The sequence below is a fragment of the Thunnus thynnus genome, chromosome 3 (assembly GCF_963924715.1).
Source record: "Thunnus thynnus chromosome 3, fThuThy2.1, whole genome shotgun sequence".
NCBI classification, from domain to species: domain Eukaryota; kingdom Metazoa; phylum Chordata; class Actinopteri; order Scombriformes; family Scombridae; genus Thunnus; species Thunnus thynnus.
The window spans coordinates 6800229-6817404 of record NC_089519.1 but is presented as its reverse complement, the minus strand read 5'-3'; the positions used below and the strand labels follow the sequence as shown (position 1 = coordinate 6817404).

Sequence of the window (17176 nt, the reverse complement as noted above, 5' to 3'; positions counted from 1 at the left end):
TTTGTTTCTTTCTTATTCGGGCCTGAGCCCCAAAGGGGCGAAGACCCTACTGTATTTCGTGTGTTGTTTCTTTCTTCTATTTATTCTTTCTTTATTATTATGCCACTTCAACCCTTAATTTGACCCCTAAACATGCTCAAAAACTCACCAAATTTGGCACACACATCAGGTCTGGTGAAAAATTTGATAAAATGTAAAAATTGTCCCCCAAAGTGCCACAAGGTGCTCTATGGCGCCACCTGTGTATCTAATATGGCTGCCACGGCCCGTAGGAATGTCGTAGAGAGATCCAACCAAAACTCAATTATTCCTCTCATCAAGACCTACAAATCATATGCAACACCCCTAACCTAAATCCAAGAGGAAGTCCGCAATATACCCATCAAAGTACAACTTTGTGCCAATTTTGGACCCCCAAGAAACGCTATCTCCTCCTAGGGCGTTAATGGTATCGGCTTCAAACTTCAATACATGACTTATGACACTGTGCTGAACAAAAGTTGTTAAAACTTTGTAATAACTCGGACGGTTTAGATATTGTAAGCCCTGAAAGTTGTAGTGCCACATCACACCTAACAATGGGGTGGCAATCTCTAGGCATGGACTTTGTGTCAAACAAATGGTTCTGATGTCTAAACTATAAGTGTGACCACTTTGAAACCTGTATCAATGGATTAGCGATGAAATTTCCTACAAAAAAATGTGATTTTTAATGTAGGATTTGGCCGAAGTCATGTGATTTATGAGGATATTTCACAAGAAGTGTGACATTCTCCTCTCCAACTGAGAGGGAGAGAGAGAATGGGGGGGGGGGGGGGGGTTGAATGGAGCTCAAGAGTTTTGTTTACTAATTGAAATTCAAGTGAATGGGCCCAAAGCATGCATAATTTTGATGCCACAGGTGTGAGCAAGGCAGCCATGTCTCACCATGCAGAAAATTCTCATCCTCGCACCATTGAGATTTGATGCTTCGCCATGACAGAGGAAGTTGCTATAACTTTATTGAACATGCTCCAGTCTGCACCAAACTTTACATGTTTGATAAGAGTCCTGGCCTGAACACGTCTACATGACAATATTCCATCAGTGATGCAAACTGGCTGAATAGCACCCCCTACAAAATTTCAGCAAAGCAACCCCAGCAGCAGGCAAAACAGTGGACAAAGGAAGTGATGTTTATCTCCTTCTTGCATTGTCTGAAACAGCCCGGGTCTGAAGACATCTACATGCCCGTGACAGAAGACCTTCGATTGCATCGTGGCCCAACGTGCATAGAGGCACGAGGGCCCGTTCATCGCTGCTTGCAGCTTTAATTTTTAAATATCTTTCTTTCTCATTGCAGAGACACGTTGTGTGAAATTCTACCATCCAGAGAGAACAGCTGGCAAGCTTTTGAGGCTCTGCAAAAATACTGAATGCACATGTGCTGAAGGTAAGCAGGATGAAGTCTCACTGATGATCAAATCTGTCTACAGCAAGCATACCTAAGCAAACCATACACCTAAAATTCTTCTAAAAGAAACACATAAACACAACATGAACAATGTGCTTCAAAGAGGTAAAGCATATCTTGATCAGTGGTTTGGGGGTGATCATTCTGCTTTGTCTGTAAACTGCAGCGATTTAGTATTGCACCTGAGTAAAGATGGAGGACTTGACGCCGACAGAAGATTAAACAACAGCCACACTAGCGACTCTAATGTCAGCTTGCTATCATGCTTAGTATAATGATGCTAATGTGGCAAGAGAATAGTATGTAGGGCACTAACCAGTGTAATCAAAGGAATCCAACTACGCCACCATGGAGGTTTTTCAGGGACAAATGTTACCTAAGACCAGTGCCAATAACCCAAAAAGGCAATCAGGTTTATTACACTAAGAAGCAAGAGACGTGGTTCCAACCATCAATAATTCTTTATTTTAACAGTAGCAAAAATGAGTAAAAAAAGAATAACTAGAAATGCATTTCCTGCGGAAAATGTGTGTGAATGCTGAAACTGAAAGGAATCACAAAGCATTGCTGAAAATACTAAACACTTGTTTAGGATCTCCATCTGTACAAATACAATTTGATTATCATGGCATGTTACATTTAAGAGATTTGGTAGTTAATAAGTAGTGTGGTGGTGGTTTATTTATGACCACAAGGTGGGACTATTGGTGCCATGATTCAGTATGTCGTGCAGATTCTCATGGAAAACCTGTGTACCAAGTTTCGTTTCATTAGCGCCCCCTTTAGGCAGAAACTTATGAAATGTTACACACTTCTGTAAGGTCACCTTGTGTACAACATCCCTAAATTTGGTCGCAATCTAGACTCAGTATTGAGGAGTTATTGACCATTAAGTGCATTAGGCCAGACCTTCAAAAGTTTACTTACCAATAACAGACAAACTGTAAGTGGTATCTGAAAACAAATGAAGTTGTATTCGGGGTCCTCTAAACATGGTATGTACCAAGTTTCATGAAGATTGGATGAAATATGTGCCAACAGAAGCAAAACATATCTTTCTTGAAAAAAACAAAATGGCGGAATAAATTTATATGCGCAAATGAGCGTGGCCTATATCAGTCTAATCAGCATCATCCAAGGAACATCCTGACCATATTTTTTTGATAGATCATAAAACATTTAATAACTGACCACATCGTGGCGCTATTGGTACCATGTTTTAATATGTTAAGTATTTACAGATGGGAAACCTGTACTTCAAAAATCAACGTTATACCACTTTTAGTTTTTGAGATATTAGCTTTCAAACGTTCCTCCCACTTTCCATTATAAATTTTAATATTAAAAAAAATTATATAGAATCATTGGATTATGATAGAAAGCTGAAAAGTAATAGCTCACATGTCCTGAAAGAGCTGAACATTTTGATATTTGAATGGTTTCTATCGCTCAAAGTATAGAGGAGTTGAAAGCTTGCAAAAAACATTCGGAAGAATAACTAGAAAATGCAATTTCTGTTGAAATTGTGTGTGATTGCTGAAAGCAAATTTAGATTGCATAACTGGAAGCTGAACACAATCGAAAAATCTACCAAGATTAAAATCAGCAATGGGTGGAACTGAACCTACACCCTCATGTTTGTAAGACAGCGATGTTATGGACTGAGCTAACATATCACACAGTAATGTCAGGCCAGATTCTGCTATTTAGTCTGTCAATTGCGTGAAATTGACAAAAAAGCAGTTCAGCTCAGTTCATTAAGCAGATTGACATCACCTGGACTCTTTCATCCTTCAACTCTACTGAGCTCTGCCCTAAGTGGGGCTCGAACTCACAATCTTTGGATCTAAAAGGAGTTGAGAAGTGACATGAGCTTAAACCACTGGACTACTCAGACTGGATCTGTAAGAGTGGAAAAGATGTATTTAACAAGGATAGCAATCCACACTTTAGGTAATAATGTTAAAGTGAGCTAGAGAGGAATTGACTTATGGTACATGATAGAGATGGAAAGCAACTTTGTACATGACAGCAATATTATGAGTAGCACTGCAGAGAGCAGGTATTGAACACACAACCTTGTCATCTAAAGGACAGTTGATTATGAGAGCAGTGTTCTAAACCACTGAGCCAACAGACATTCCTAGTAATGAGAGGAAAAAAATCTCCATTTTGATGATGAAAATGTATTTGTCTCAAACCAGAGCTTGAAGCCCAGAGATTTGTACATCATTAGTGAAAGCAAGACTAGTTTAACATGAGAATGAATGATATGTGTAAAAAGTGTTTGAAGGAGGAGAGAGTCTTTAAGTTTAAGAAACTGCAGTGAGAGAAGACACACATCCTACAGACTGTATTGCAGTCAATGAGAACATGACAGGGACTCTCTATCAATTAAGGTTCAGATCTCAAAAACTATAAGTCCTATGTGAAATGTATTTACATTTTGAGAGAGAGGAGGCTTGTGGCAACATAATGAGGCAAGATATGTGCTTGAGGAGTTAAAATTGTGGGAGTGACAGCAGTTTAGAAAAACATTTCTGGTCTAAAATCATCTGTGCTCTCCACTGTGCCTGATCACATGACACACTGGTGAGACCTGAAAAAATCTGAAACACCCCTGACTTTGGGCTTAAATTGCTGAAAAACTACAAAAGATATCACTAAACAATCTGATAACTTTGAAAGTTCAAAGTTTTGTGAACTTTTTACAGTTTGAATGGCGTCTGTATGATAAGGGACTTCCGAGCAGTTGAGTGTCCAAGTGACCAAGGTTCCAACTCAGTTGGACGGTTCGTCCCATAGACTGTCATTATAAATTTTAAGGTTTTAAAAAATTATATAAAATCGTGAAACATGTTACATTTCAGAAAAATACAAGCACACATCTGCTGAATGAGTTGCACAGATTATCAGTTGAATGGTTTTTATAGCACAAAGTATGCAGCAGTTGAAACGGGGCAAAAAACGTAAGGAAGACAGAATAAGAATAAAGACTGACACGAACAATGTGTGATTGCTTCCAGCAATCACACAATAAGGGGGCAGGGGAATTATTCAGGGCTGAGGCTTACCAGTGGAGGGGGGGTAGGAGAGGTATCCAGAAGAGAGTCACCCCGAATCACACGTACACACACATCCACACAAACACACAATGGTGAAGGTTCAAACCCAGGGATGCTCAGATGAACACAGCACACAGAAAAGGAGGAACCACCACTTATGATCACCAACCCTACCACCGTGGGCACTCAGCTTCTGAAAAATAAAAAGGAATACAAAATCAGTAAAGTATTCAACCAAACAAACAAACAAAAACACCAAACAGTGGCCCTGATGTTGAAACGATTAACACTGGTTATCAACAGCTATAGAAAAAGGGCCTCCTGCCAGTGGTGTAACAAAACACGAAAAAAAAGAAAAAGAAAATAATGAACAAACAAACAAAATCAAACTAAAGAAACACTCTCCAAAACAATATCAGTTGGTCAGATGATTGAACACCTAACCAGCAACTTAGGAACTTAGGAAAATAAACACAATAAACTACACCAAACAATATTTATTGCAGACATTAAAAAAAGCCCTGTATTTGCACAACGAAAAAAAAACAGAATAAACCATGAAAACAATATTATTTATGTGAAATCATTATGTAAGCTATAAAGTAGAGACAAATGAATGAACTGAACTAAGCAAAACTGTGAGTAAACAAACGATAACTACAAAAGAAAATTAAAAAAAACCCTCTCACAATGCACACACACACTCACACACTTAAAATGGCTCAGCTAGAAGAATACTAGTCATGGTTCTGCTGGCCCACAACGCCGCATGACCCGATCAAACAATTCTTAACAAAGACGATGATTGTTAACACCAATTATAGGCAAAGCAACAGCATTCTTGTGGCGTGGGCCAGAATTGCCGCAGCAGCTCCCAGGTGAAGCTGCTAAATGCTGACCAAAGCCCACAGTCCAATCAGGCAGCGTATGCAAGCTCAGGGGAGGAGAGAGTTGATGGTGCCTAAGCTGCCACTACACATGGGGACTGACAGCAGACAGTGAGAGGGTCACTTCTGAGGGAGGCGAGTCACCACGGAGGGATCTGCAGCAATTGCAGAAGTCCAGCGAGACGGGGCGTGCATTCAGCATCAGGGGAGTGGAGCGAAAACAACTACCTGTCTTCATAGGCTACCCACAGACAATGATTGACTATCGATCGCCGAGTAATCAAGAGACTAAAACACTACAGGCCTGCTTAAACCAGACAGGAATACATTTCCATTCTACTACACTAACATGGACTATGAAAGAGTTTTCACTCATTAAGGGTACTTTAAAGTCTCATAGATTGACCTTATTGAAACATCAGCAAGCTTTGGACTTTTTGTTAGCTAAGTTTGGGGGTTTGTGTGCAATTTTACATTTGACTGGTGGTTCTTGTATGACTTTAAATACTATAAATTTGAATTTCACTTTGTTAGTAAAATTTGTTAGACACATTCTAAACCATTCCATGGCTAAAATGAGTAATTCTTTGTTTAGAAACAACATGTATATGCTAAATGTCACCACTCAGGGATTTTTGTTTTTGAAAGCAAATTGTTTTATCGGCATATAAAATCGCCCCCCACCCCTCCGATCTTGTCAGGTGAGGGACAATGATATATTATGATGCAGTTTGTTGTAAGATTCCATGTTGGTTTTCCTCCTGTGCTCCCCAATTTTTTGAGTCACCAGCCACCACTGATTGGCACAGTGAAACAAACAGATCAGCCCGGAGCTCCATGGTTAAATAATGTGTTATTGATCAGAAGGAGGTCTAACTCTTTCCAATGAGTAATTGTGTTAAATAATCATGACCTCAATATTGACCAAAATAATCATGATTATGATTTTTGCCATAATCAAGCAGCCCTACCATATTCTGCTGCCATGTTTCAGTCAAGAATATAAAGTCTACACTTTCACTACAAAATAAGTCATTCAGGATAAATGACTTATTTCCAATAGACCGTGCATTGATCAGGACCATCATGGCAAGGAGAGGCGCAGGGCTGCCAGTGGAGGTTCCCAGTGCACACATCGCCTTTAAATATAGAGTGTGGATTCCAGAACAGATTAAAATTGTAAATAAAGCCGATATTGTGACTGAGGAGTCTGTTGAAACGCCCTGATCCACAGGCAAGTGTGGTGATTGGACTAGAGATAAAGAAAGTCATTCCACAGCTACTTAGGAATTTGAAACTAACTTGAAGAGGTCATTAAAATCAGACTGCTGATGAGCAGTATCATTTGTCCCCACATGAACTATTACTTGTTTGGTCAAGGACGAGACTGAGTGCAGCAGCTCCGGGAGCCTATCCAGTATGTCAGGGACTGTGGGTCCGGGAAAGCAGTGTATGGCTGTGTAGAAGAAACTGATGTTTCTGATAAAGAAGTTCCCAACTATTGTCCACACATATGCACATGTGCTTATTTAGGTCATCAGGTCATCAGTTGTGTATTTATTTTGTGCCCATTGTCTGTTTCCAGAGAACTGCAGTATGCAGAAGAAAGAAGGAATCACCAACCATCAGCGCACAGCTAAGTTATGTGAGACTACACCGACCAGCACAATTGATTTTGGTAAGAGAATGTAGATGGACTGCATTTGTGTTAGTGAAAGATTGAGGAAATAAGTAAGGGAGCACGTGAGCTAACATCTGCATCTTGTCTGTCCTCAGGGTACAAAGTGAGAGTGGAAAACTCTGAATACGTTGGGTCCACCGACATTTATACAATGCAGATACTGGAAGTCATCAAGGAAGGTGGGTATTTATCTGCTTTGAACCTTCAAAACGAAACAAAAGTGCCTGAAAATAGGTGACATTTTTGCCACTACCTTAGATATTTTAGTTTGACATTTTGGGGAATATTTGGGAAATTACTTTCTTGCCAAGAGTGAGATTAGATGATTGATACCACTCTCAGGAAGCTACAGCCAGCAGCTGGATAGTTTAGCTTGCATTGGCAGGTAACTAGCGGAGACTGCAGGAAGTTACTGGTCCTGGTCAAGAAATAGTCTGATACACAACCCCCCCATAAAATGATGAATCATTGCTTTAACACTTCAATTTTGGAACAGATTAAACAAATGAGATGCATGTTAATTAGAAATTTAGAGGTGCTAGTAGGCAGATTTTGTTACCTTTGGACACAGCCAGGCTAACCAAGCTTACTTGGCTGGCTGCTGCTGTAGCTTCATATTCACCGTACATACTGTATATAATTGTGTTATCATTCTTCTTATCTGAGTCACCAGGAAGCGAATGAGCACATTTCTCAAAAATGTCAAACTGTTGCTTTAAGCATAATTCCACTTGGAAGATGTGAGAATACAATAGTTATGTTTCATACTGCACCTTTAGTTATGCATTTAATCCATAAGCATTTTCTTGCTCTTCTCCTGCATTGTAATTACAGGAAGTTCTGATGTGGGTCCTCAGGGTAAGCTGCGCGCGTTCCTCAGTTCTCCACATTGCAGAGAGGCTTTAGATCTGAAGCGTGACAAAACCTTCCTTATCATGGGCACATCCAAAGATATTTTCTATGATGACCAGGAGAAATCGTAAGTGTGTTCTTTGTGTGTGTGCACCCCCCTCATAACATCATCTCCAATAAACTGTTTCACCGCTTTCTATTACCAAAACATACACAAAATCCGGTTTGCCTGTCATGTGCAGCTTAGTTTGTTGCTATATTACCTTTTATGGAAGGGAGGGAGTCGTGCTTTTTCATCTGTTTATATTTCAATCCAAAAAGTTAAATCTAGAGCACTACAGGTAGCTGACCACATGAACATACAATGATTTTTACTTTGCTCTCCTCAGGTATCAGTATGTACTTGGTGAGAGAACCTGGATCGAGTACTGGCCTACGAACGCAGAGTGTCAAACTGCGGGATACAGAAAGACCTGTTTGGGCATTGAGGAGATGATCGGTATTTTCCAAGACTATGGATGTCAGCAGAAGTGAAACTCAAGGAAATAAAATGTTCTTTTAAAATTAGCTGTTATTTGCGTAAAACTTAAACTGCTACAAGATGTGTGATGTAAAAGTTAAACTGTTACACTGTGTTGATTAAAATGTAATTGTCTTATTCCCATCGTCTGTGTTTCATATAGATGTAGAAAATTACAGTAATGATTACTGTCAAGTTACTGTATAATAACCTTTGGTAAGTTCAACTGGAAGTTTAATTAATTCTGACTTTTTTTCCATGTAATAACGTAAAAAATGGTCCATCCCACATAGGATCACATGACACACAATAATACAACATATAAATAACTTTCTGCATTTGACATTCATGTTCCAAAGAAAAACAAATCATCGCTGCAAACAACATACTGTATATAGTCTGACAAACCACAGAAAAGAGTGGAAAAAGCTTCCCATACAGGTCAGTGAAAATACTCAGAAAACCGTACAGGAGAAAAAAAGTGAGAGAACTGGATATGCTCGGTATGTGCATGAATACAAGCAATAAATGGCATAAAGAACAGAAAAGGCATGAATCAGCAGATATTCTGGATTGCAATGCGTTTCAAGCTTGGTGTTCTTCCTCAGGCAGCATTGAGAGGTTTATGCTTATATGTCTCTAGAAATAGAGAAAAAGCAGGAAAACACTGTATATCATACAAAACAATAATGGGATGTTCACATTATTGATACAGAGAAGACAATATATGTAGGGGATGGAACATCCCAAAAACCTTGAAGTTGCTATACCCATGTTTCTTAAACCTCTTAATCATGTCTTTGGAGATAAACTCAGTTTGGCTGGAACATGATCACCTCCGGCTTAAGAATTGTCCCACTGGTAGATTGTCTTTGAGACTTTTAGGATGGTATGAAGAGCCCAGTAGAAGAGCGATCCAGAGTGTTTGCTGATCTGAGCCTTTTCTGTGTTCTTAAAATCAGTGCACATATTGAGCATACTAAATTCTCTTACTTTTTTGCATTTCACAGCTCCCTGCCCTTTTTTGTGTATGTAGTTTGGGAAAAAAACATGTTTTACACAGAAAACAATGTAAAAGATACCTATATTTGATCATGATGAGCTCAGTGGAGTGATGTGTAGGATGTTAAACAATGTAGAATGAAGCAAATTTCAAATCTGTTCTGATTCAGAATATTTGACAGCTCGTATAGATCAATTAATGATAGCTGTAGTAGTAATAAAGAGGGCGTTTTAAGCTATTGTAAGACCACTGGCGAAACGAAAACTCTAAATGCATCACATGCGTTAAAGGGGACAATTCATGCTTTTTGTGATTTTCTGTTATTTTTATACTGTTATGATGTCGGATGTCTAAGTTAAACATGATCAAAGTTCCAAAACATGAGGTGAACATATATAAGAATGATCCCTGAAAGTCAAAAACCAGGGTTTCAGCCTGTTTGCAAAGTGACCGCTACTTACCCATCAAACTGATATCACATTGTTCACACATGGTCACAAATGGCCGTCTGTTCTGTGTTGAGGTTGTTGTTCCACAGGCTGTTCACATTGTCCGCTTGCATATTTTGGATCGGATTCGGGCTTGAGTATGTATAGATGTATTTGAGATGCTTACACTTTGAGTATAGAAGGAGAAACTATTGTTTGTTTACGTAGTCTCTTCGGCAGACTTCCAGACACTATCCAATCAGAACAGAGTAGGCTCATCGGGAGGGGAGCCTTAAAGAGACAGGAGCTACAACGACTTGTTTCAGACAGAGGGAGCTTTTCATTATGCTAACGTGTCTCCTCACTTCCCTCACTTGCGTCTCTTTCTTGCATCTGAGCTCCTCCTTGCGAGGATGTGAGAGAGAGACGTGAGGACAGAGAAATTTAATTCATCAAAAAGGACGTCCTCCCACACTCTGGCATCATTTTGAGGAGACGACAACTAGCTACTCCTGACCCACAGCACCTCAACTGTCAAATATGCCGAGGTCAACTATCAATATGTAGTAGTTATTAAGTAAGTTTAAACTTTAAAGTTTAAACTTAAAATTCATTAATACAATTAATTAACACTTTACACTGTTACATAATAATTTCTACAAATTGTGATAGCTGAGAGGAAAACACCTGATAACGGCTCCAATGTTTTGTCATTTGATTATAGATCTATAGCAGCGTCTGGCTGTCAAAGAATAAGACACAAATAGACAATTTAAACCTGTTAATTACTGAAAGAACAAAACCGACATAAATGAGCAATAAAAACAGCTGTAGCCTGCAGAATATATTTAAATGAAATATTTGTCTCCTACAAAATCATCCTGGTTTTGTAGGAGACACGCAGCTGTGTGACATCATATTTCCTGAAGGAGCTGAGATGTGCCTGAAATAGAAAAAAAGAAAGGAGAAGCTTTTTGGCTTATGAAGAAAAATAATAAAGTTACAAGAGTGTTTTTTTGTGATTGATTCATGATTCAGTATTCTTTAATATAAGAATAAATATGAGCGTTGCCGTCCTGTAAAAAACCTCCACGTAGGATACACCTGTGGTTCCTCACTCAAAGCTCCTCCAGGTGCCTCTTCGCTCCTCACTCCTCATCTTCTCAAGGTGCATTTAATGGATTGGAAGGTCCTCCATGATGGGGGAGGGAGATCGGTTTCTGGGTCACGGAGGAGAGAGGACGTGAGGAGTCATAGAGCTAGCATAATGAAAAACACCCAGAAGCTGAACTGAGGGGCTGCATAAAGGGTCAGTTTAAGATAAATAAGGAGTTTTTTGAACTGTAAATCATGCAAAGATATTGCAGTACCAGTCCCAGATTGAAAATACAGACTTGGAAATGTGTATAATATGTCCCCTTTAAAGAGGCTTAAGGTGACAGATTTGCCTATTTTTAGGATAGATTTAAACAATACATTTACTGCATACAGGTGACCCTGAAGAATATTATTTTCTTATGCACAGAATTATGTTCATTATTTAGACTGTTTATTTATTTAGTGTAGCTCACCTTAAATTGAGATGCAGCCAACATGCTTCAAAACGCGCAACTTTTACTTCGAAGGCGAGTTGTCTCTGTTTCTGGCTGTCGTTTTCCTGTTTCATTTTTCTTTGTACAAGTTGGATAATAGAACAAGCAGACACTTAAGCGCGCTGAATTGCATGGTACGTCTTTGTAGGAGATACCCTGAAAAATGAGATTTTTCATTATACAACGTGAACAACTGCAAATGAATTATACCTCATGCATGGACCCTCACGCTCACCCTCCTGAATCCCAATTATTGTATAAAAATAAAACTTAAATGTATGAAAGATAGACATAACATGTTACTACTGTACATATCATCATTCTTAAATTTCGAACATGATGAATTAAAAACATCATCTGACTTTTTCTTGAAAGACAGACTTCTGTGTTATGATTAATATGCTGATTATGATCTGTTATTATTCTGTGCATACAACAGCTTAAGAACCACCACACAACTCGGTAAACACTATGACTTGTTTGCATTTTAAAATTGTTATGTTTGACACAGGCTGTGAGTTGGTGTTCCCTCCGTCCAAAGCTGTATTCAACTCGTTTGATAACAGGATAAACAAATTCAAAGCATTACTTTGTTGCCGTTTTTCGTGTGAAGAAACGGCGTGTCTAGTGATTTTAATTATGAAGTTACATTGCTGTGCCTGGTGTGTAAATGCACACAGCGTCTTTCTTAATGTGAGTGATACCTGCAAGTATTTAATAAACTCAAGCAGATGTCTTTCAACATTACAGTTGTTTTAATGCCAAATTCCCTGATTTTGTTATGATCTTTCCACTGCAGCTCAACAGGGAAACACTGTACAGGGAAAGAAAAAGTGGAAAGCAGTGTAACTTCATTGATTATTAAAATCTCCAGACATGCCGACAGGATCGGTTAGGATCTAATATTAACTAATGTTTATTGACAGTATTTCCTAGTTGAGTTACAGTGGAAGGATTATTAAATACCTGCAGCGATCGCTTGCTGCCACAAGGAATTGTGAGACAGAATTATCTCCTTTCCTTTCGTAAAGGATGGTCAAGTGTACCCTATGCTAAAGGAGATTAGAAAGGAAGCATTCCCCTCTTCTCATTTCTCAGTTTATACATCCTCGATTCCTTTCCTCGCCTCCTCTCCTTGTGTCTTAGTCCCTCCCACCTGAGATGCGAGCGGACGAGGCAAGGAAGAGACAGGAGGAGAGAGGAGTCGAGGCAACAGGTATTTAACAAAATAAGACATCCTTGCTTCAGAGCCGTCATGTCAATTAAATATAACATGCGGCAGAAGTGCATCATCTGTCCATTGTTTTGTTACAGTCTACTGCTGTATTTTATGATCTGACAGATGAGCATAACAGTTTTCAGGGAAACTTATATATTTACTTTTAATTCAAATCACAACGTGATAATATATATGATATAACAAGAATGTACGGATGTCATACATTGTTATATTTTATTTAACATGCATGCGTGCACAAACACACACACAAATATATATATATATATATATATATATATATATATATATATATCCTTTATATATTTAATTGAATATTATATATTTAAACAGCTGTGTGTCATGCCTCTTTTATACGTCACGGGTGCCAAAAAGACTTCCGCAAAGGATACACCTGTGCCTCCTCTCTCCTCCAGATGCATTTTAGGAATTGAGACATCCTTAAACATGACGTGCTGAGATCGATTTCTAGGTCAGGGGCAGGAGGACAGGAGAGAGGAGACGAGGAGGCACAAAATAGAGAAATGAGAAGAGCCCATTGGGTGCTTTTCATTACGCTAATGTGTCTCCTCGTTCCCCTCACTCGCATCTCTTCCTCACGCCTCAGCTCCTCCCAGTGAGGATGAGAGAGAGAGAAATGAGGACGGAGGAATTTAATTCATCCAACGGGACATCCTCGGTCACTCCAGCGTCATTTTGAGGAGACGACAAGTAGTCATGATGCACTTCACCCTAAATGTCAAATATGAATAAGTCAGCAATAGAAATTACTAAGTAACAGTTTAAACTCTAAAGTTTACAATTAATGAACACTTTATACTGTTACTTAATAATTTCTACATATTGATAGCTGGAAGGAAAACACTTGATAACTGCTCTGATGTTTTAACATTTGATTATAGATCTACAGCAGCGTCTGGCTGTCACAGAATAAGACACAAACAGACAAGAACAGAGCCAACATAAAGGGACAATAGAAACAGCTGTGTTATGGAATTTTCCATCTTTAGGAGTTACAAATTGGGTTACACTCGGTCAAGCCTGGGCCTTGAGGTCACACTGTAATTCTTTGCCAGTAGCAATGTTGCTACACAGTCCTGGATGGCTGCGGAGCAGTAAGGAACAGACACAAGTTTATTGGTATGTGACCAACTCCAGCGCCATTTTATTCTGTCTCTTAAAAACCACAATCCTTCAAGGATGTTCAACTTCAATATCATCCTCATGAACCAATAAAGTATTTCTGTATCCAAAATAAACATATATCCACGCTTAACTGATACTGCCCTTTGTATCTTAAGTTATTACTATCATTTCAATCATGTTTCAGTCACATCATGTACACATCACTTCACATTCAACTGGTTTCCACTCCTCCTGACAGTGTGGTTTAATGTTATACTGACTTAAAATAAGTTGTTTCAACTACCAGCATTTTTAGCCCTAATAATACTTTTATATAAATGGAATACTATTGCATAGATGCACGGTCAAATGCATGAAAACGATGAAACAAACAATTAAATTTCATAACTGCAATGTCAAATGCACAGATGATGAAACAACTCACAATAAAACATCCCTATGTACATATTTCTCCTCTCTCTAACACCAAGTTAGTCTGTTTACATGAACTACATCACCTGGTGGCCGCCATTATCAAAATTAAAGTACCAAAAATTCTCAGTGATTTCTCTTCTAGCTCATGGGATCAAAACTAAATACTTTCCCCTCATTAAAGAAACTGAAAATCAACTGTGCCTACTTATTTTCAGAATGTGGGTGAAACCAAAATATTAAAATTAATAATGAAATTATTCTTTCCACACTTGCATCTCAGTCACTTTGAGGTAGGCAGTGTAAACAATAGATGCTAGCTTGACAAATACACTTGACACAAAACTACGTCCAAACTCAGTCTTTGAGCACTTATTTAACTCACAAATCTAGTCGAATGCTTATCTAATGTTTAGGGAGTATGTCGACCCATTTTAAGTTGTTTTACACCACATTTTACATACCTGCGGAGCAGTAAGGAACAGACACAAGTTTATCGATGTGTGACCAACTCAAGCGCCATTTTATTCTGTCCCTGACATGACCAACACGGGCTTGAGTGGAATGTTTTTTACCGGACCTGGTATTATAGTGACACCTACTGTCACAAGATGTAACAACAACATTTAACCCAAATGTATTATCTGGGGGATTAATGTATGAAGTCACTTGCTACTTACGTTATATTTAAAAAAAAAATAAGGGGGGTGTCAGTTTTTTAACTACTTCTCATAGAGGCTATTTTCTCCATCCTCTACATAAGCAGGAAGGGGACATTTTCTCCTCTCCTTGAGGCTCCTGCTGTCTGTGATGTTTTGGGGAAAGCAGAAACCTCTCTGATAGAGGGTAAATCAGCATTGCCATGGTCACCAAGGTCAGGGAAGCTTTCCTAGACAACACAGATTGTAAATCTGGAATGTGAAACCAGAATGTGCTGACAGTGACCTGAAGTTCCATCCAACGTGACCTGAACTGACACAGGTAAAATGCAGTTCCCTGTTTAGAAACTAGTGAACCAATTAGACTAATTTTTCATATTGTAGGCTGATCTGCTTGGGTTAAAGACTAAGACTCAGACCTTCAGGGGGCAGAATGGAAAGAGACAGCATCCGAGTTGCAGATGACTTCTATGTTCGCTATTTCAGTTCTCCTTGGCCAAGTACTTCAATAAACGTTTTCAGCTTTAAGACATCAAAGGCTCATGTGTGCTTTTTTCCACTGAGGTGCTGACCATTGCTCAAAATATCTACAACAAGCTGTAGCCTGCAGAATATGTTTAAATAAAATGTCGCTTATTTAGTTTGCAAAAGTCTGACGTGCTTTTCAGGCTCAGGATGATTTTATAGGCATATTTTCCTGAAAGAGCTGAGACGCACTGAAACGGAGAAGAAGAAAGGAGAAGCCTTTTGACTCATAAAGAAAAATAGAAGAGTGTTTTTATGATTGATTCATGATTCATTAATCTTTATTTTATAAACAAATAGGCTATGAGAAGCTTTTGTTGTGCTTTCATTCCTTCTCCACAGGTAGTTTTCCTGATCAGCTGTATTACAATAACAGCCCGACTGTTTACTGTCCCATCAGATCAGCTGACCAATCAATACACACTTTGGATCAAAGGGGTACTGCCGTCCATTAAAAAACTTCCGCATAGGATACACTTGTGTTTCCTCGCTCTAAGCTCCTCCAGGAGCCTCCTCATTCCTCGTCTCCTCCAGGTGCATTTAAGAGATTGGAAAATCTTCCATGATGGCGGGGGGCGATCAGTTTCCAGGTCACGGAGGAGAGAGGACATGAGAAAGCATAGTATTAGAGTAAAGAAAAGCACCCTGTGACGAGGTACTGCACAGACCGCCGTGGACAAGCCAGATGGAATGTGGAGGTGGGGAGACTTGGGGAGACAAGCAAGCTAAGCCTGTATGTGTGTGTGAGCTGTTGTTGGTGTGAACCCACAAATGAAGGTGCCTGTTTCCTCTCCGCAGTGGCCGCAGCAACTTCGACGAGGAGAAAGGGCAGCAGGACCAGAAACAGAGCAGCCATCATGACAACTGCTGTAGGAACCCCCTTCTCCTGTGCTGACCCTAGGAACTTAAGTTGACATTTCCCCTTTCTGAACTATATTCCCAGTAGTGGTATTGGACTCTTGCATTCCATTTTAAAGGACAGATATTAACTGTGTTTTTACTTCTATATCTTTTTATCTAGTATTTTACCTTGGTATTTTATTAGTCTTTTATTAGATCATTTAAAGTGCTCCTGTGGTGTTGTATTTCTTAACAGTGGAAACAATTTTTATTGTTGGTAAAAATAGAATCTCACACTATTAGGTGACATCATCTCAAGTCCCTGCGAGATTCAAGATAGCAGACGTGATCTTGTGAGGAAGTCACGTCACATGAGAACCAAATGGCGGATGTGACCACAGCATTTCGGTTAAACAATAGCAAGATGGCGCCAACTGGCATCTCTGCACTCACCCAATTCAATTTATCAAACACACGTATCTGATGGTAAATAATGAAGGGCAGAGTGGCGCTGTGTCCCATGTTATCTGATCGCCAGATGTGTGTGTGTGTGTGGTGGTGGTGGTGGTGTGGGGGGAGGGCAGTTGATTATCCACAGAGAGCGTGCATACGGACGACAGTCTGTACTGCACGTTGTCTGATTTTCGATCGTCAAACAACTTACTTTCTTACTCACGGTGGCACAAACACAGCAGTTCCAAGTGGGACACTCTAGCGTGGTGAGCACAACTAAACAGACAGCAAACTTCAAATAGTCCTCGAAGTATAGCAGACAAACAAACTCTGTAGTCCATCAATTCACAACAAACAACAATAACTGAAGCTGAAATTAACACACTTTCATAACCTGTCTCTGCCCAGACTTAAGCCTCTTACT

At 39.3% G+C, this 17176-nt stretch overlaps 1 protein-coding gene across 1 annotated transcript in view; it reads left to right on the top strand.

The window, feature by feature from the left end:
- The window catches only part of LOC137176820 (complement C3-like), a 40291-nt gene extending 30586 nt beyond the window's left edge, over positions 1 to 9705 (top strand). The window contains exons 39-43 of the mRNA XM_067582778.1: positions 1343 to 1432; positions 6991 to 7083; positions 7182 to 7265; positions 7921 to 8065; positions 8328 to 9705. Coding sequence (XP_067438879.1) covers positions 1343 to 1432; positions 6991 to 7083; positions 7182 to 7265; positions 7921 to 8065; positions 8328 to 8472 — 557 coding nt within the window. The 3' untranslated portion in view covers positions 8473 to 9705. The remainder of the gene's footprint in view (positions 1 to 1342; positions 1433 to 6990; positions 7084 to 7181; positions 7266 to 7920; positions 8066 to 8327) is intronic.
- Positions 9706 to 17176: the final 7471 nt, after the last annotated feature.